At 43.2% G+C, this 22170-nt stretch overlaps 1 protein-coding gene across 1 annotated transcript in view; it reads left to right on the forward strand.

The window, feature by feature from the left end:
- The window catches only part of LOC147665151 (cytochrome P450 2J2-like), a 137408-nt gene that overhangs the window by 109530 nt on the left and 5708 nt on the right, over positions 1-22170 (forward strand). The window contains exons 6-8 of the mRNA XM_086949729.1: positions 5987-6128; positions 14974-15161; positions 15540-15681. Of these exons, the coding sequence (XP_086805855.1) occupies positions 5987-6128; positions 14974-15161; positions 15540-15681 (472 nt within the window). The remainder of the gene's footprint in view (positions 1-5986; positions 6129-14973; positions 15162-15539; positions 15682-22170) is intronic.

Genomic DNA, 22170 nt, shown 5'->3' on the forward strand with positions numbered 1-22170 from the left:
CACCGCTCCTCCCCGCGCCATGTCTGTGGGCCTCCTCGCGCTCCTGGACGCCACTCCTCCCCTCGCTCCTCACGTCGAGCACGCACGTCGCGGCCGGCGCTTCTTTCAAGGGACTACTTTTTTTCGGTAAATTTTTTAAATAACGTATATTTATTACGTTTATATAGCCTATGTCCATCTGCACACCCTGACGATTACAACGATGTATTGGGTGTGTGGATTGGCGCTGTTGTTCCCGAGTTTACCCGCCTCAAAGGTTCAAAGTTCTTCCTTTATAATAGTAGTATAGAGATATATATATATATATATATATATATATATATATATATATATATATATATATATATATATATATATATATATATATATATATATATATACATACATATACTGAAAAGAACAAAGGTTTCTGGGCTGTTATAGTTAGTAAATAACATTTTAAAAAACATTTAAATTCACTGAAAAAACAAAGGTTACAGGGACCTCACATATTATATCACTCATGACATGGTCAGTGACATCACTGATGACATCAGTGCATCAATACTTCTGTAACGAAAAGTGTGACTGCCTCAATACATCTATGAGTAGGTGCATCAGTGTCACAATGGTTCTGTGATTGGTTGCGTAAGTCTCTCACTCAATCTGGGAGTAGGTGCATGAGTATCTTTGTGCATTTGTAAGTAAGTATATGACTGTTTGGATCTGTGAGTGGATACATGAGTGTCTAAGTGGGTCTATGACTGGCAGTGTGAGCGTCTAAGTGGTTCTGTCAGTGAGTGCATGGTTCTCTGAGTATGACTGTGAGTTGGTGTATGAGTCTCTGAGTATATAATTGAATGCATGAGACTCTGAGTGGGTCTATGAGTGACTATATGGGTGTGTGAGGGTCTGAATGGGTCCATGAGTGGATGTATGAGTGTTTGAGTGGATCTCTGAGTGGGTGCCTCAATGGGTCTTCGAGTGAAAGCATAAATCTCTGAGTGGGTGAGTGAATGGGTGCATGCATTAGTGTCTGAGTGGGTCTTTGTCTGGGAGGTTGAGTGTCTGGGTGGGTCTGTGAGTGGATGCATGAGCTTTGACTGAGTGGGGGTGTGTATATATGACTGATTTTGTGAGTGGGTGTGTGAGTTTCTGAGTTACTGACAGAGTCCATAAGTCACTGAGAGGGTCTGTGACTGAGTGTGGGAGTGCCTGTATGGGTGAGCGAGTGGGTGTATGAGTGGATCTGTAAGTGGGTATATGAGTGTCTCTGTAGGTTTGTGAGAACATACATGAGTGTGTGAGAGGGTCTATAAGTGGGTACAAGAGTCCCTGAGTGGGTCTGTACGTGGGAGCGTGACTCTCCGAGTGAGTCTGTAAGTGAGTACCTGCGTATCTGGGTGGGTCTGTGAGTGGGTGCATGAGTGTCCAGGTGGGTCTGTAAGTAGGTGTAAGAGTCTCTAAGTCGGTATGAGACTGTACGCATGAGTCTATGAGTTGGTCTCTGAGTAGGTGCATGAGTCTCTGAGTATGTGTGACTCTCCGAGTGAGTCTGTAAATAGGTGTATAAGTACCTGAATGGGTATGTGAGTGAGCACATGAGTATCTCAGTGGGTATGTGACTGGATTTGACTGGATGTATAAGTGTGTGAGTGGGTATATGAATGAGTGTATAAGTGTCTGAGTGAGTTTGTGAGTGCATACATGAGTGTGCGACAGTGACCGGTGAGTGTGTATAAATACATATATATATATATTTTTCACTAATGTTTGCGATGACCTTGCAATATTCACAGTGTCCCCACAATGGTACATGGGGGGCCATGGTGGCGGGCGCCTTGTCGTCAAGAATATCACATACAAAAAAATAAATATATTTTGGCCCCATAACTTGTGTCACTAACACACTCAGTTCTCAAACATGGGGTCAAAGTATTTCTACCCTGACCCCTTACGTTAGTTTTCACACTCATTTTCAGTCCAAGAAACATCCCCCGAGCAATAAAATAGCAGCCGTAACTTTCTGTTCAGGTTGTGTCCAGCCAATCACAGCAATCCTGATGGCGCGCGCATCCATGTTGAATTGTGAAACCACGGTGAAATATCCGGGGCCAGAGATATGTCTATAATTTTCTGCTTAGATTTCTCAAAAACTACTGGACGCATTTGCACCAAATAACAAAAGGCACAATCTGTATGACAAAATATACCTTTCTGCCAAATTTGGTGTAATTCCGTCCAGCGGTTCAGGCTGTAGGTTCTACAATGTGTTCCCATGGGAATTAGCATTTCAAACGCGCCATTATTCACAGGGCTATATCGTGGTTTCCACTGCATGGATCAAAATTTTCCAGGACACACAGAATCTACTCTGACACTTTTTGGGGAACATTTCATGAAGATTGGTCAAACAACGCCAAAGTTATAGGGAAGTGAAAAAATGCTTTTCCTATGGAAACTAGGTCCTAACTATAACTACCTACTAGCGACCGCTTGTAGGTTTTATATGTATATCTATACAATTTAGACAGGTGATCAGCAAGTGGAACAATAATGACAACTGCGTAGAGAGGTTATCTGATAAAGGGGGAAATGCTGTCCTTTGGGATAAAGTTTTGTACATGCAGGAAGCCTAAGCGCAACTGAATGATCGTGATTATTATGCAAAAATTGCGAGGCCAGAAGATTAGAAGGTAATTGACAAATTCCACAAACAATTGCTAGAGTGGAGAGATGACAGTTTGTTAAGTTGGGATGAATGGAAATTTCTGAGGAAAGAGAACTCCAAAATACCAGTATTTTATCTCATCCCCAAAATCCATAAAAACAAAAGTAGACCAACAGGGAGACCGATAGTAGCAGCTATTGACAGCCTGCCAGAAAATACTTCTACATATGTAGATAGTTTTTTTACAGTCACTTGTCAACAATCTCCCGTCTTACATCAAGGATATTACGGAATTCCTTAAAGTGATGTATGATGTAACATGGGAAGATGACCTGTATATGAAGACACTTGATGTAACCTCGTTATACATGAGCATTCAACACAGAGATGGCCTGAAAGCCACACAGCATTTTTTGCAAGCAAGGGCCATGAAATACTATAGGCATAATGTTATGATCCTAGAAATGATGGAATGGTGCTTGCAATACAATATCTTCTGGTTTAATGATGAACTGTGTAAACAACTACAGGGGACTTCCATGGGCACCTGCTTCGCTCCCAACTTTGCTAATCTTCATATGGGCTGATGGGAGGAGCAGGTGCTACATGGAGCAGACTTACAAGACTGGATAGAACCCCTGGTGCTGTGGGTTCGTAAAATCGATGATGTGTTTGTACTGTGGAAGGGGAGTGAAATGTCTGCAAAGGCGTTTGTAGAGAAAATACATTCCAACAGCTTGAATTTGAAATTCACTACAAAATAAACAATAAAGTGATGCATTTCTTAGATGTGCATATCACAGTACAGAATTCAAAATTGATTACTAATGTATCTAGGAAACCCACAGCAGGCAACAGTATACTGCACGCCAAAAGCTTCCATCCTCACACGTTATAACCAAGTATTCCTTTTGGTGAATTACTAATAGCAAGAAGAATTTGTAGCACAGAGGACAGTTACAACCAGACACAGAGAAATATGAAATACAGACTCCGACAGAGGGGATATACAACACCAATACTAGAGGAGGCAAGACAAAAGGTGTCACAAATAAGGAGGGAGGGCATTCTCTTTTCAGACGGGGTTCCTACTACATCTAGTGAAAAAGAGAAAGAAGAAACCAGATTCATAACAACTTACAATTACAAACAGATCTTACTCAGAAAAGCATTAGCAAAACACTGGCACCTAATTCAAAAGGACCCCATTATAGGGAAGGATTTCCCTAAGAAACCACAGGCCACGTTCAGGAAGCCAAATCAATGCAATACATGTTAGTGAAAAGCAGAGTGGTTACAACAGGGCAAACATGGCTTAAAGCACATAAAGGTTTTAGTAAAAGCAACAAGTGCAAAGCCTGTTTGAATGGTCAAAACCTAGTGGAATTAACCACCCCCTGGGTAAAACCTTGAAGATTAAACAACATCTGACATGTAAAACAGATCTTGCAGTGTATACCCTGAAGTGCCCATGCTCAAAATACTATGTGGGCAGCACAATACTGCCAGTCCAGAATCAGATTCTAAGGCATTTGAGAGCAATTAAAAATAATGATCCAAGCTACCCCGTAGCACAACATTTCCATAAAACCCATAGTGGAGACCATTAACTACTAAAATATAGTGCTATTGACAGTGTGCCAAAAGGGAAGAGGGATGGAGACAGAGAGAAAGATCTCAGGACATTAGAATCAAGATACATCCTTGAAGTAGACAGTAATGTGCCGACAGGGCTGAATATTGATGATGAGCTGTTTGTGTATCTCTAAACTGTCTTGCTACAAGCTCCATGATGATGTAATGTTTTAAATATAATCTGTATAGAATATTTAAGTTTTGTTTTATTTTGAATTTGTAGAAAGTTTTTAATAACACTGTATGTTGTATGTTTGTCCACAGGAGGATCTACAGTAGAGATACAATAAGGGGCTCTGTGTTAGGAGTTTTCTACTCTAGTTGAGAGCAGCAAGATTGAGTCACAAGACTGAGAAACAGCAAGCAAACTGGAGTACCAGTGATTACACGTTTTATATTAGTTTTCTTATATTTTTAGTTTAACATTAGATCAAGTAGGCACACATGGGCTACCTGAGAATATAATAGGCCCACTTGGACAGAACAAAACAAAGCATTGGCAGCTGACATTTCTTTACTTTTGTTAAACAATATACATATAACAGACCTCCGAAATTGTCAAAAATAATGTAATCAGATATGAGATTAATGGAGAATTTTGTGCAGGTCTGATAATGAATTTAGTTATGTGAGAATGTTTGCCCTGAAAATTCGTATTGCCAGAATGTATTTAGAATGTGTTTAATTTTGATTAATTTTGCTTGAACAACACTCCGATATGGCTGCTCCGAAAATGTGCTGACATGAGTCAACTATTTATGTTTACTATCTTTATTGTTTGAATTGAAGCACAAAATGTATAAAACAAAGTTTGGGAAAACATGGTCAGCGTTGTGACCAAGGTCCTTTGGATGCATCAAAACGCGTAGGTGTTTGTGCCTCTGCCTTCAATAAAGAAGCAACGAAAAATGACACCGGAGTGGTGTGGGATCCATTCTACATTGTTTGTGGAGCCGCTTTTCTTGATGTGCGTGTGTATATATATATATATATATATGTATGTGTATATATATATATATATATATATATATATATATATATATATATATATATATATATATATATATATATATATATATATATGAAGAAATCCCCGCCTGTCAATGGATGACAGGCAGCAGCAGGGTGCAGACCTCGCAGCGCCACAGCAGACAGGCAAGTGAAGCTCAGCAATGATTCCAATTCGAGTGAGTAGCAGGTTCAAAACATTTATTTTAAGGAGTGGTGTGGGATCCATTCTACATTGTTTGTGGAGCCGCTTTTCTTGATGTGCGTGTGTATATATATATATATATATATATATATATATATATATATATATATATATATATATATATATATATATACATATATACACATACACACACACACACACACACACACTTATATGTGTGTGTGTAGAAAGCTAGACTGATATATATATGAAGTATCACAGTACAACAAGTCATCTAAAACAGAAATAGTTGCCAATTAATAGCTAGATGTCAACTGAACATACAGGTGGAAGCTTTCCTTCATATAATGAAATCATTTTGGAGGCAAAGGTGTTTCACTTTCACATAACTTACATCCCTAGGGAAAAGGGAAGCCTGTTATATCATGCCCTTCAACCTCTATTTTCCAACCAATGTTTTAACTATTGAACTATGTTCCAAGAGCCTTTTTCTAATATTTTTCTAAACTATATTTTTACTCCTGAAGTTTGCAGATGATCCCACTTCCACTTACAACGAGGAGAACCTGATTCAGGTTGTAGCGGACCTGTTTATGGCAGGAACAGAGGCTACCACCACTACTCTGCTTTGGGCCTTACTCTACATGGTGGTTCATCCGCACATCCAAGGTGAGACGCTTTCTTGAGCTTCCCAGATGAGATCCTACAGTGATGCCATTCATGGTTGCGTAGACTCTTTTTAGGTACATCCATGCATTTCAATGCACTTCTGTGGTAATTATTTTTGAGGAACAAATACCTACATCTTCCAAAACAACAAGAAAAAATACTTTCCAACCTGACAATTTCTCCTGCATTGACAACTTGCCCTAAAAATTCCAAAGCATCACCTTTTTTGCCTTTTGCTCTAAATTGAAGGGAAATATGATACATTAATTCTGCTGTTCTATCTGACACCAGTCACAGTTCTCACCTGAGGCAGAATCTGCTATTACTTGATGCTGGTTTATAGTCTTCATGGCAAGATGTATTCCTGAAAAATTATGAATCATATGTAACAGATTGTATATCCTAGAGAAGGATCTATCCCTGTTTAAACAAGCATTGTCAATGCCGATTGGTCTTGGCTCTAAAAGGCCAGGCTCTTGGCTTTACAATGCTTTTTCACATTGTTGTTCATTTACAAATACATTTTTACTCCAGGATTGGAGCTTTCATAGATTCATATACCTGAATCATTCCCCGTCGTCGAGACAGGAGTCTACTGTACATAAAAAAGCAATGCTTAGTAGTATAGCAAACTGAAAAGAGGCCTAGGCCCATTTCCCTTTTGCAACCCATAACCCTTGTTGTGTAAAAGAGACCAAACATTTCCCTGAACCAATCAGAGCTCCTCACCCTCTAGAACCACCAGAAGACATCAGTGGTTTTCATAACCTGATGGAGAGAGCCACAAAAAGATTTGCACTTACCGTGGCAGAGAATAAAGCTGAATGCTTCTTGAATGACTTCAAGGAACCCTATCGTAAGACTGTTCGATCCTTACCGATTGTCAGTCATCTATGGGAGAAAGGCCTGAAAGTCATGGAAATGCCAGCTACAGTGACTCCAGTGGTTGCCAGACTGGACAAAAAATATAAAGCTCCTTCAGATGCTCCAGCTTGTCTTTTAGGTCAACCCAAGCTGGATTGTGTTATTACCCAGGCGGCTCAGCAGAAATCAAGAAATCCGCCAGCTCCTATTACGGCACGTCCGGACAGAGAGGGTAGAAGATTGGATAACTTGGGAAAAACATTTTCCTCTATGTCTGCCCTGTTAGTGAGAGCTGCGAATGCCCTGGCCATTCTGGGGAGGTACGATAGACAAATGTGGTGCACCCTTTCGCCTTACATAGACCACATACCGGAAACGGAGAGGCAGGAAGCCAGAAAGATTCTACAAGAGGGGTGAGGACTTCAGCCGAAGTCCTATATTGCGCTATGGACATATCGACCACGGCATTCAGATCTCTGGGAGGAGCAGCGGTACTACGCAGACAAGGATGGTTAAGGGCAACAGCATTTAGACTGGAGGTCCAAAATAATATCTTGGACCTTCCTTTCAACAGAGAGGATTTATTTGGCAAACATATAGGCGAGGCACTACAGAGTATCAAAAAAGATACGGATACAACTAAGTCATTTACAACACTACAATACAGGAAAGTTCCTTTTCGAGGCTCTAGGGGTAGAGGCCAGTCGTCTTACAGAGGAGGATACCAGCAAGGACGATATTCATCTTACTCCACCTAATCTCAACCTTACCGCCAGCAGTATACTCAGGAGGCTAAACAAAATCTACTCAAAGAGGTAAAGGAGGCCGTCAGGGGAAAGACAACACCTGACGACAATGACAACCTTCAATATCCGGCTACACCGACTCCTCTGATATCACATTTTCCCCTGGGTGGAAAGATTGCTTATTATTTTCGAAATTGGCAACAGATAACTACGGACCAATGGGTCCTCAACATCATTCAATTCGGCCACACTCTAGAACTTCTACGAACGCCCCCTTGTACACCGCTGATGCATCAGGAGGTCAAACATTTACATCCAATGCGAAAGGAGATTCGGACAATGCTCCGAAAGGGATCAATAGAACTGGTGCTGAACTCCCAGAAGGGGAAGGGGGTTTTACTCTCTGTTTTTTCTAGTCAAGAAAAACATTCTTCAATGGCGTCCTATTCTAGACCTCAGATCCCTAAACACCTATCTCAAGAAGCAATGTTTCAGAATGGTTTCTTTTCAAGCCAGCCTTCTATTACTAGACCCAGAAGATCATATGACCACATTAGACATACAGGATGCGTACTTTCACATCCCCATCCATCCTGCTCAAAAGCAGTTCCTTCGGGCCATGGTAGCCGGAGAACAATACCAAATCAAGGTACTGCCATTCAGCCTGACATCATCCCCAAGAATCTTTACGAAATGCCTGGCTCCAGTAGCTGCTATTCTAAGGAAACAAAAACACCAAGTATTTCCTTACCTGGATGACTGGTTGGTCAAGGCACCATCAGCAGCATTAGTCCGATCGTCAACAGTGGCTTGCGTGGAGTTGTTTGCCAGGTTAGGTCTGACTTTAAACGAGGAAAGATCATCCCTTCAACCAACAAAGAACATCACTTTCTTGGGGGCAATACTGGATACAGAGAGAAACAAGGCGTTCCCCTCCAAAGAAAAACAGCTGAAAATGATATTTCTCTTCCAAGACTTCGCAAAAATAAAGTGTCTTTCAGTACGCAAGTACAAGTCATTGCTGGGAACAATGTCATCTTGCATTCCCCTCGTACCTTACTGCAGGTTAAGATTGCGTCCGTTGCAAGAGCAACTAGATCTACAATGGCGTCAAATGGACGGATCCTTCGAGGATATAGTCCAAGTAACGCCAGTCATGGTACAAGGGGCAGCATGGTGGACCCGAAAACGGAACGTCTGGCAGGGTCTTTCATTACTTACAGAGCCAGCCCCATTGATAGTGACTACAGATGCATCCCTAGAAGGATGGGGAGCGTTCCTTCAAGACCTCCAAGTCAGCGGCCGCTGGAAATTGCACGAGCAACAACTGCACATCATCTTACTAGAACTCAGAGCAGTCCGCTTGGCTTTGCTAGCTTTCCTGCCAAGGATAAGAGGGTCATCTGTGTTGATAACAACGGACAACACAACTGCAATGCACTACTTAAACAAGCAGGGAGGAACAAGATCACTCTCCATGTCTCAGGAAGCCCAGAGGATATGGGAATAGGTGCTTCGACGCAGGATATTCATAGCAGCAGAACATCTCCCAGGGTACCAAAACGTCAAAGCAGATACTCTCAGCAGGCTCAAATCCACCTGCCACGAGTGGGAGATAGACCAAGAGGTCTTGGACATCATTTTTCAAAGATGGAGGGAACCAACAGTAGACCTCTTCGAACAGTGGAGAACAGGAAATGCCGGTTCTTCGAAGCTGGCTTCCCCATCGGGGATATTGGGGGAATGTGTTTTCGATGGCATGGTCAGGCGTCTTTGCCTACGCCTTTCCTCCAATTCCCCTGCTGCCGCGAGTGCTTGTGAAGATCAAGAAAGAACCATGCAGGATGATCCTGATAGCCCCATGGTGGCCCAGACAACACTCATTCACTGAGCTTCTGCTGCTGTCGGAGGTCCATCCGATTCGCCTCCAGCCAATACCATCGCTTCTGACGATGTCCCAGGGACAAGTGATCCATCCGGACCAGAAATCCTTGCCCATAGCGGCCTGGCTCCTGAGCACTGTGAGTTTCAACATCTGAACATCTCTGGGGAATGTAAAGACATCCTTTCAAAGGCCAGAGCGGATAGTACGAACAAAACCTACAGAATGAAGTGGAAGAGATTCTGTCTATGGTCCCAAAGAAGTAACATTCATCCTATGAACTCGGCACCTCATGAGATTATTCCATACTTCTTGCTTATGGCTAAGTCCGGTTTGACTCATGCTTCTATAAAAGTACATTTAGCTGCTATATATGACGCTGCAGAAATACTTCCTCCGGGCCGTCCTTATGGTCGGCAAGAATTGTTAAACAATTCATGAAGCAATTGTTCAGAGTTTTTCCTCCAATAAAGCCTTCACCACCTCTTTGGCATTTGAACATAGACCTTTCACAATTAATGAAGCAGCCCTTCGAGCCTATACACAGGGCAGATCTCAAATTCCTTTTGTGGAAAGTGGCACTTCTCATCGCTCTCACTTCGGCAAGAAGAGTGAGGGAATTGCAGGCTCTCACAATTCAAGACCCCTTCTTGCAATTTAAGGAGGACAGAATGATTCTCAGAACTAATCAGAAGTTTATCCCAAAAGTGCTAACTGACTGTTATTTGAATGAGCCATTAGTTCTGAACGTTTCTTTCCTCAACCAACCACAGCAGCGGAAAGAGCTCTACATTCGCTGGACGTCCAGCGTTGTCTCAAATTCTATTTGCAAAAGACTAAACCCTTCCGCAAGTCTTCACAGCTTTTTGTCGCCTTCAGTGCACCCAGGAAAGGCTTCCCTTTATCAAAATGTGGGATTACCAGATGGATTTCCAGTGCAATAGTATATTGTCACCAGGCTGCTGGAAAGCCTCTGAACACACGACTTCTTCACAGCATTCGTATTTCCCAATTAGCAAGAATTGGTCATTGGTAGTAGCCTTGTGAAAAAATCTCCACACAATATTAACAGCAATCTCATCTATATTTATGAGCGTACATCCATATTAGGAATCCCATCAAAGATCCATCAAAATTTAATTAAGAGGCTCATTTGATTATAACTATTTGAATTAATCTGTTCTCTGTGAAGTGGTGCAGCCCTGATTTAGTTTTTTTGTACGATTGCCCTAGGTTAAAATAGTAGGGTGCTCCTGGACAGGGGGCACTTTCAAGAGCATGCACACAGGATAGACCACAATTGTTTTGCCTGAATGTAAAGAGGGCAGAGCCCCGATGCCCTTGGACAGAAACTGTCACGGCTGGGCCTTACAAAACACGTGTTGGCTACTGATGTTTCTGATTTCGAGATAATAAAGAACAACGATTTTTATGAGATTCAACGAGTTTTCATTTTTGATGACCACCGTGATTCCTGAATGAACCCCCTGTATCATAGCAGACCTTGTAGCCCGATTCCCAGGCAGCACACATGATTCTTATATGTTCCGCTACCTTGATATGTATAATAGGCTGCTCGAGGGAAATTTGGCAACAGTTTGCTACTTGGTGAGTTAATATACATTTTGTTTACAGCCAGTTTACCATCCAAACTAATAACCCATAGCATTGTAAGTTTGTTTAACTTTTTAGAAGACAGTGTCCATGCATAACGCCCTTGGATCGTAACACCATATTTAAACACATGTGCATGGAGTCAGCGGAGATACAACCATGCTCACAAAACAACATGCTTTGTAATAGAGAGGTCATTTGGAACTCTGAAAGGATGCTTCAGGTGTCTGCACAAAAGTGGTGGAGCCCTCCAGTACCGTCAGGAGATCTATTGCAAAATCATTACCACAGGTGCAATGTTACATAATATTTCTATGCAGAGGTCTTCAAAATATGGCATCTGAATTAGGAATGTGATTCTGAAGAAGGAATGTCACAAATACAACAGCGATTCAGAAAAGGGGGTGGTGATGAACAGAGTGTCTGAATTGAGCAGACCACTCCTACCCAGTCAACAGATCAGGGCTTGATCCATCACCGTTTTTTAGCTCACTGCACCATCCCAGCTCAGAACCTGGCTACATGCAAATTAGTCTGTCCCTGTCCCGGTGCATCATGGGAACAGGGCAAACCAAACTACCAAGCCAATTCTTTCACTGGGAAGGAAACAAGCTTCCGGGGACCGGTTTCTGGCATTACAGCCGTCATCGGCCCGGCTTGCTGAATCCTGATGGTGCAATGAGCAAGGGACTCACATCTGAGCATACCCTTCCACGCTTATGGTGGACAAAACGATTCAGAAAAGGGGGTGGTGATGGACAGAGTTTCTGAATTAAGCAGAATACTCCTACCCAGTCAACAGATCAGGGCTTGATTCATCACCGGGGACCGATTTCTGGCATTACAGCCGTCATCGGCCCGGCTTGCTTGCTCAAGCAAGCCGGGCCGATGACGGCTGTAATGCCAGAAATCGGTCCCCGGAAGCTTGTTTCCTTCCCAGTGAAAGAATTGCTTGGTAGTTTGGTTTGCCCTGTTCCCATGATGCACCGGGACAGGGACAGACTAATTTGCATGTAGCCAGGTTCTGAGCTGGGATGGTGCAGTGAGCTAAAAAACGGTGATGAATCAAGCCCTGATCTGTTGACTGGGTAGGAGTATTCTGCTTAATTCAGAAACTCTGTCCATCACCACCCCCTTTTTTACAAATACAACAGCAGCAGCATACCTGTTTGCACCCGGCGCACACCCGGCACACCTTTTGAAAGGTGCTCAATGGTGGAGTGGTGTGGCTCACTGGTTAGAGGCGGCAGACCCGGGAGCAGAGGACGGCCTAGGACCAGGGTTCAATTCCCGACGCGGCAGGGTCGGGGACCAGGGTCAGCGGACTCGATAATTCTTGCCTCGGTACCTACTCTAACCAGGGATGACACTCGGCAACTCTGGGCATTAGCTTGCCTCATCTCCACAAAAGCCCCCCACATACGCCGGGGATGCCTGGTTTCACCTTGGAGATACCCAGTAGGGACCATCTCACAGGGAAAGCCAGGACGGGTTCCCCAGCGGTCTATTGTGCAGAGATACTCCTTCGGGAGTCGATTCTAGCGCGTTAGAAACCCACAATTAAATTAAATGGTGCAAACAGGGGGTCCGATTCACAGAACAAACTTACGACAAAAACCTAAACTTACAACTTTTGGTATTCACAGAATGCACTTACGATTTTTGGTATTCACAGAATGAACTTAAGACAAACTTAAGACAAACTTAAGACAGACTTAAGACAGACTTAAGTTAGGATTTTGTGTTAAGTTTGTCTTAAGTCTGTCTTAAGTCTGTCTTAGGGCTGTCTTAAGTCTGTCTTAAATCTGTCTTAAGTGCATTCTGTGAATACCAAACGTTGTAAGTTTAGGATATTGTCTTAAGTTAGTTCTGTGAATCAGCCCCAGGGAAAGTACACCGCATTCATAATACAGCCCCTGGTGCCCAGTGAAAACAGTAGACAATACTGGCCACAAGGATTGCCTAGACTCTATGGGGTCGATTCACAGAGCTAACTTAAGACAAAATCCTAAACTTACTACTTTTGGTATTCACAGAAGTTAGGATTTTGTCTTAAAACAGACTTAAGTCAGACTTAAGACAGACTTAAGACAAAATCCTGTCTTAAGTCTGTCTTAAGTCTCTTTTAAGACAAACTTAAGACAAAATCCTAACTTCTGTGACTACCAAAAGTAGTAAGTTTAGGATTTTGCCTTAAGTTAGTTCTGTGAATCGGGCGCTCTGAATTCCCAATTAAAATGGAGAATGATGGGAGCAGTCTTCCAATAAGGACAAAGTGCATTTTCCAAGGACTCTGGAAAGGCAAAGAAAGGCGTCTCATTTACAACTCAAAGTGTGCATATTGTCTTTTAAGCTGAAAATAGTCCCTTTCCACTATGGTTTCCTATTTTCTAAGCATTATGGAGCACGACGTAAAGGGAGGAAGTGGTTCACAGATATTATTGCAGATGGAAGCTGGATGGAAGGGAAGCAGATGTATAGCGCCTCAGCCGGCTATACTTTTATAGGGTTTATGGTCCGAAGCTAGAAGTAGCAGCTTACAGGTCGCCAGATCATTAGAGGACATTAGACAGCATGAAGGCAAACCCCCATTTTGTGACAACTCTGCCTGTGTCCTTGATAAAATGCCTTCTGCCCTGAGCACGGTTTCTGAGCTACACTCCACTGCACATACATTGCAGGGGAGAGCCTGGTAGTAAGAAGACACATTTGCTCACACGTAATATTATACTGATGCATTAGTATGTATGAGTAAATCACTTTCAAGGGTAAATTTTCATTTTCTAAACACAAAACACAAATAAGACATTTGAATACTAAAGGACATACTGAACGGTAATGTAGGTGCATAGAAAAACCTTTTAGTGAATCAGGCACCTCAACAAGTTTATCCAGGACCCCAGCAAAATGAACTAGTTCCAAAGATCCACTGTATTTCCCTTAAAGAAATGGTCATGCCATGTCTTCACCCTTGTTGATAAGTTCAACTTCTTCCTTTATGGACCATAGAAATCATCCTGTGTGTACTTTTTATCTTTTAATTATCAACCAGTAGTTCATTATTTGATTTGCATCTGGCATGTTTCCTATGCTGTAAGACCAGTTTATTATCTCCTGTGTCTTTTTTACCAACTAAGAAAACCCTCAAGAACATCACATGCAGCATATAACATAACATTATTTGTTGACACTGTCAGTTTAACGAAGAATCTATCAGAGCACGTGCCTTTTCAGTGTTGGATCCCTCCTTGTTGAATTCTCTTTCCGTGGTTATCCGGTGCCTTAATTTTCACGTGACCGCTAATGTATTCATCAGTTAGGGTCTTTAAATTCCTATTAATTGAGCCCTCCCTCCCCTCCTCAAGACTGTCCAGGTATCAACTTGTGCTTGCCTCTTCTTGAAATTCCTTGTACATTTCTAACACTATTTTGGCTGCCCTGCTCTGGACTGTCTGTGATCTTATGTATTTACTTTGGAGCTGGAGCTTCTTGAAGTGGACCCAGAACTTCAGGAGCAGCCTTATAGTTTATGTGTGCGATGACATGAAAACATCCTTTCACGTCTCCATAAGGTCCCTTACCTTCCTCCACCGTTCCCCCACTGTCTGCACCTATCTCTGGGATTTGACATAAAATGGTTTAAACCACATGAAATGAAAATCACAGCAACAGAGATTTATGAGCCTTGGTGCATGGACCAAAATGCCATTTTTGAATGTATGTTGGTGTCTCCCCACAGAGAAGGTCCAGCTTGAGTTAGATGCTGTCCTTGGATGCAAGCGGCTGATTGAGTATGAGGACCGGAAAAGACTGCCGTACACCAATGCCGTGATCCACGAGATCCAGCGCTATGGGAATATCATACCCGTTGGACCTTTGCGACAATGCATACAGGGGATAACACTACACGGCATTCCCATCGCTAAGGTATAAAGTGGTCATGTTGATAGTTCTCTGATACACGCAACACAATCTCTTGTAAACAGCCTCCTGTGTAAAACGAGCCGGCCAGAGTGAGACTGTCAACGGCCTGACTTCTCACTCAAGGACGCAAGCATCAATGATTGCAATGGGGAAGAAGAAACCAGGCCTCAGGTCTTGTCTGGAAGATCAAGACTGGCTGAAAGTTATCATTTTGAGATGTGACCTGGTCACACCTTTGTCATAGGCAATTATTGGATTTCTTAAATCAAGTTCTGTAGATATTCAATGTCTCATAAATTCATAACTTTAAGCATTGCATTAATTGAACCAACCTCCACCGGTCCAGATACTAAACTTACCTCTTCCGCGTCTTCTTTGCAGGGAACTATCTTCTTGCCAAATATCTCCTCTGTTTTGCGTGACCCCGAACACTGGAAGACTCCTCAGCGGTTCAACCCAGACAACTTCCTCAATGATCAAGGGCAGTTTGTGAACAACGAAGCGTTCTTACCATTTTTGGCAGGTAGTTGTCTCCCTCCTTGTTGACTTGTATACGTTCGAAAGAAGCAGACTCCAAAGAGGAACCACTCTGGGGACGGAATGCTTCAGGAGCAGTGGCGCAAACGTTTTACGTCCTTTGAGTGATATCAGTTTAGCCTACTGTAACTGAAACTTGCACCGGCCCCACACACTAGAGTAGCCAGCCACCACGATTCCATGCTGACTCCCAAAGTGCTCTGCAATCTCACCTGAGATTTTGTGATGAAGGTGTCCATGCTGTCCACCACTTGTGAAGTTCTTTTGGTAGTTGCATCCACAGGGCAGTGGGAGCTGGTCATTTTATTTAAAGTTGGTGAACTGAAGCACGATATTAGCTGAAATTTCCAGTGAGTGAGCTTGTATTCCTCTAAGGGGATATTGTGGGGCTTCCCTGAGAAAAAAAGTGAATAAAATAGTTCATTTTAAAGCATAGTGTTTGCACTTGCTCATATTCACTCACTCACTGTCACACACTCTAAATCTCACTCACTCATTTTCACTCAAACTCATTCTCAACTCCTTCGCCCTCACACTGTAACACACTCCCACACTCCACCCTCATGTATTCTCATTTACACATCTCATTATCTCACTGTCACACTCCCTTGCACTCACTAACTCTCTCATTCTCACTAACATCCACACACACACAAAAACATACACACACTCTTACCTGTAGGCACACATACAACTTTGTGGAGCATTGCTTTGCCTACACTCAGCTGCCTGCGCTCCTTGCCCAGCCAGCGCAGGCTCAAAGCCCCCTGCCAGTCGTAGTTCCTGCGTCAAACATTGAAGCCGGTGAAGCCAGAGCCGGTGCAGTGCATGCAGCATGCAGCCATGTGATGTTGGGTCCATGCTGATTCATTACACAGACTTCAGTTTTTACCTAGCTGCAGAGCAGTTTCCTGCTTTTTCATTGCACCCTTTTCAAGTTTGTCATAGGGTGTGGCCAGTGAAGCTGTGGTGAGTTTGAAAAGGGAGGGATGACAGGCTGGTTGGTTTGTAGGTCAAGGCACTTCCCAACTGAAGCGTAAAGCGCCTGTGGCTATCTTTATGAATGAAGCTCATGTGCATCACCAGAGGAAAGGCCCCTGAGGTGCAGAGGTCCCTGAGGTTAGAACTGCAATTCCATCAGCCGTGAACAATCAGTGCCATGGCTTGTGTATGCATCTTCATGCACATGTTCCAAATAGGGTGATGTTATAACAGTTAATGTTGTGCTATGTTACTTTTTGTTGGTCAAGCACTAAATTTACTGTAGTTTTGGGCAGGTAAGCATATAGAATGGAAAAACTAAACAAGCATTTGCAAAGCAATAGGTCTCGCATTTGTTAAAGTTAGACCAGATGGCTTTCAAAATAACAATGTTTTTTTACTTTAGTTTTTTTATTTGCAGGGGATTTATTATATTTACATAGCACTATTGCCAATGGTATGAATAAGCAAAAGTATAAAACCTTTTCATTTTCAATGCCAACAGCTCTGACTTTAACAAATGCGAGACCCATTGCATTGGAAATGTAATCGGTCACACATTTGTTGGAGTTATTGGCGTTATAAATGCCAATGTTTTATTACCTAGCCATGTTGCAGGGTGCAGTACCATATGTGGGCAGAAGAGGCCCATGGAATCTCTTCTGGTCACATATGGTACTGCACCCTGTAAAGTTGGAGCTATTGGTATTATAAATGCCAATGTTTTTTACTTAGCCATGTTGCAGTACCATATGTGGCCAAAAGACTGCACATTCAGAAGATATGGTAAATCCACCCTACCCATTATGCTTTGCATGCAAGACAGTACCACGAGTACATTCAAATAGCTATGCCCATATATACAATTATTAGCTTTGAAATGTGACAAACAAAGTATTACATTAATTCTGTGTAAAACTGATGAAGGGAAATTTATAGAAGGTCTCATATAAATGTGAGATGTGCTAGTGAGTAAAGTAACCACTGTCAGTCTTCCTTAGGACCAAGCATGTGTCCTAGCTGAAGCCTTTTAAGAAAATAGTGGCTGTAATTAAAACCTAGGGAGTAACAACACATGTAACAAGGGGTGTCCTCATCGGACGTTATAAGAAGAGACAAGGCGGTACTAAGGAGGGACTACTGTTCCTATTGACCAATGAAAAGACACCATTTACAAAGGACAGGGACAGGAGCTAATTCAAAAGATATGCGGAAAGTGAGCGGAGCTTTATGCCCAAATCCTGAATACAGCATGTCTCGAAAAAGATGGGCGGAAAGTGAGCGGAGCTTTATGCCCATATCCTGAATACGTTCAAAAAAGGGGAAGAGGCCTGTACCGTACTTTCTTTTTAAGCATTGATAATTTCGCTTTATGGCCAAACACATTTCTTTTTGTTTGTACCGGTATTTTATTTATACCTTTTTATTTTACAAATTACAAGAAACCTGATTGATTGATTCAGAAAGGTAGACCAATTGTCATACCCATGACTGCAGGGTACGTGGTGCATCCACCAGTAAAAGGTGCAACAGTTGAGCTCAGAATAGCCAGGGTATTACAACTGTGACTAATCATTAAGGGGATCAATAAGGGAGAAAAAGTAGTAGAGGTAACATGTGCAGTACATTCCCAGTCCATCTGAATCCCTGCGTTCCTGTGATAAAAGATATTCACAGAGGGGTCGCCAGATGTCTTTAGGCCGGGACATGAAGGGTTGTAGTGTGGCATATATCTCGCTGGCGGTTTTGCAGTATGTCGAGCTTTTCAGCCAGTTGGGAACAGAAGGGCGTTCGTTGGCTTCTATATATTGTGGTTATTCATGGTAACGATGGACTCAGTCTTCAATGGAGTAAACTTCAGGAAGTTAGATGGTATTTGTAAGAATCACTAGATGTGCCAGAGCTGATGCAGAGACCCTTTAACACACTGGGAAAAGTGGGCAATTGTCCACGGCCCCCTGAGAACATGATCTTTCTCATGATTTGACCTCTGTCTATCCCTGTTTCTGCCTATCATCACCTCTGAATCTCTTGCCCCAATGTCATCTGAAGGACTTTTGGGTCTCACACACACAAAGTTCAACTTTTGAAAGTTTCTCAAAGTTAAACATATAACTCAGCACTTTTTGGCACCGTGTGGGCTTGAGTTATACCAAAATAGGTAATAAAATTCAAATTTGTTCTGAAAAGGGGCCCCCAAAATAGGTTTTGTGCAGGGTCAACAAAATCATTAAGATGACCTTGAGCTGATGACTGAGAAGGCTTAATGGAGTTAAATTTGATAAGTTAGCTGGGTGTCATCAGTGTACATATGGTACTGATCTCCGTGGAATGTAGCAAACACACCATTGCCAACATGTATATATTAACCAATGATGGTTGTTCCATCTTGGTCAGAACAGATTTTTTAAAACCATTTTTATTATTTTATCAACAAAACATAGGGCATACAATGATCCTACATATTACAGGCAGTGATCAGCACTTGAGACATGTAGATTGAGAACATAGCTAGCAAATATACATACAATCGTGACAACAAGGCACCCAGAATAGCGTCAAGGCTTCATTCCCCCCCCCCCTCACTCTGAATCCTCCGCACTGTCCAACACCAGAGGCTCGCACAAATAACCCCTGTACTCGTTCCACACGCCCCACAGTCGGACCCACTTCCGTTGACACTTCTGGCCCAGATACACAGCCCTCTCCGCCACCATTGCAAAGTCTAAATCACTGCACCAATCTTTAATCGCGGGCACCGCTGGGGATCCCAAGAATTTGGCAAGGTTTCTTTTTCCATTATGCCCAGTGTCATCCAATCCTGTGCGGAGTGCGTTAAATCATTCGGTTCCCAGATGTTCAATAAACAGCACCTAGGATCTGGAGTCACCGATACCTTTACCACCTGTGACATAGTCCTCATAACCTTGGCCCAGTAAGGGGCCACTAGGGGGCAATCCCAGATGGTGTGATAAAAAGACCCCTCCTCCCCACATCCCCTTAAACAATATTTATGTGAGGCTCTCCCAATCGCGTGTAAAGTATTCCTAGTATAGTAGACACGATGCAATACCTTCAGTTGTACCAGCCTAAGTATAGAGAGTATAGCCACTTCCCGGGGGGAGGAAAGCGCAGTCTGCCAATCTGCCTCATCTAACTCTCCCACCTCCCTGACCCAAGAGTCTTTTAGTTTCAGGGTAGGGTCGGGTAGATTATTAATTATCATGCGATACACAAAGGAGGTTGCTTTTTTGGGCATGTGTTCCGTGAGAAGCCTATCCTCTAGTGGAGTGGACTCGGGCACATCATCACCAGGCCGGATATGTGAACCCAGGGCGTGGCGTATTTGCAGGTATCGAAATCGCTCCGTAGGAGCTAAGTCATACTGGGCTTGAAGTTGCTCAAATGTTAGAATGTTGCCTTGTTTCCATAGATCCCAAACTGTTGAAATCCCAATCATGTCCCATGCTCCAAAGCCTTTAGTATTGCGCAGGTTACCCAGCCGCGAGACGACCAAAGCGGCATCATTTGAGTGATCATGTCTGTACATTTAAGACGGGCCTGAGCCACGTACCATAGTTTGACTGTGTGTGCCGTTGGGTACGGTCAGGGCGAAGGCGCCTCTCTTATCATAGAGTGCGCCTAGCACACTCGCCTCCCCTAAATCGAATCTATCCTCCTGAAATGCCGGTTCTCCCTGAGGGGCGTGCAGCCAATGATTTATAATTTTTAGTTGGGCCGCCCAAAAGTATAACTGGATATCCAGGAGTGCAATCCCTCCATCATACCAGCTCCGGACCAGTTTTTGACGAGATATACGTGCTGGTTTCTTGCCCCAGAGGAGACCTGAGATCAATACCTCTATGGACTTAAAGTATTTCGGGGCGACAAGATAGGGGGTATTCTTGAGGACATACAACAAACGAGGAAATGTCATCATTTTGTATAAAGCCGCTTTATCCAGAAGGATCAGGCGTTACCCAGATCCCTAAATACTTAAAGGGTTCATCAGTGATTTTCAAGGGACAGTCCATCGGAAGCTGAGGTGGAGGGCCCCCGAGGATAAACAGCACCGACTTAGACCAACTGATATTATATCCCGAAACCCGTCCGAAAAGTTCAAAAATGTTAAGGATCACGATAATGGAGCGCCTCGGGAAGGTTAGATACAAAAGGATATCATCCGCATATAATGATATGCGGTCTTCCCACGTTGCTGTCCAGTTGAGGCCCCTAACCATGGGGTCCCATCGGATCCAAGCAGCCAACAACTCCAAAACCAACGCAAAGAACAAAGGCCACAACGGGCATCCCTGGTGTGTACCGCGGCTAAGTGAAAAATTCCTGGAAATATGACCGTTGGCCACCACGTGCGCCAGGGGCTTAGCGTAGAGTAGCTTCACCCATGCACAAAACCTGGGTCCAAAGCCGAGGTGCCGGAGGGCCGCAAATAAATATGGCCATTCCACCATATCAAACGCCATCCGAGCATCCAGGGACAAGATAACCGCGGGTTCTGAGAGACTTGGGGCCTTATTTATGAAGGCCTTGCGTCAGTTTTGCGCCGCCGGTGCGTCACTTTTTGTGACGCACCAGCGGTGTAAAAAATGCGCCTCGTTGCGCCATATTTAAAAAGTGACGCATCTAGGTAGATGCATCACTTTTTAAACCCCTGCGCCACATTATACCTGCGTCAGGTATAATGTATGCATTATTGTTCCCCCGCAAAAAGCCTCGTAATAGTGACGCAGTGAAATCTATGAGATTTCACTGCGTCACTTTTAGGACGCTGTTGCGTCAAAATCTTGCGCCTGCCTCACAGCAGGCGTAAAACGGACGCAAGCCCTTTCACATGGGGCTTTACCCATGTGAAAGGACGCATTGCTGGAGTTGCGTCACTTTTGTGACACACTCCAGCAATGCGTCACTTTTGCGCTTACAGATACGTCAGAAATACTGACGTATCTGTAACTCCTTGCGACATGATGCGTCATACATTAAATATGACGCATCAGGAATGTCGTAAGGAGTGCGCAGAGAAAAGTGACGCATCGCTGTTTTCACGCAGTGATGCGTCACTTTTCATAAATGAGGCCCATGGTATCTGCGCCAACACTGCGTGTATCCGACGTAGATTAAGAGCAGTACTTCTGTTAGGCATAAACCCAGGTTGATCCGGGTGTATCAGTGTCTCAAGATAAGGAGTCAGTCGATTTGCAATCATTTTGGCCAGGATCTTGGCCTCTGCGTTAAGTAAGGATTTCGGGCGATATGATGTGCAATTGTCCGGGGGTTTACCCGGCTTAGGTATTGTGATTATAGTAGCTATTCTTTGATCAAGAGGCAGCTCTCCCTTACTCAGACTATCCTGGAACATTGCTTGAAGATATGGAACAGCTAAATCAGAGACACGTTTATAAAGTTCAATAAGGATCCCGTTGGGTCCCATGGCCTTACCCGATTGTAGTGAATAGATTGCCGCCAGAACCTCGTC

Source organism: Lissotriton vulgaris, unplaced genomic scaffold (genome assembly GCF_964263255.1).
Source record: "Lissotriton vulgaris unplaced genomic scaffold, aLisVul1.2 SCAFFOLD_2368, whole genome shotgun sequence".
Lineage (NCBI taxonomy): Eukaryota > Metazoa > Chordata > Amphibia > Caudata > Salamandridae > Lissotriton > Lissotriton vulgaris.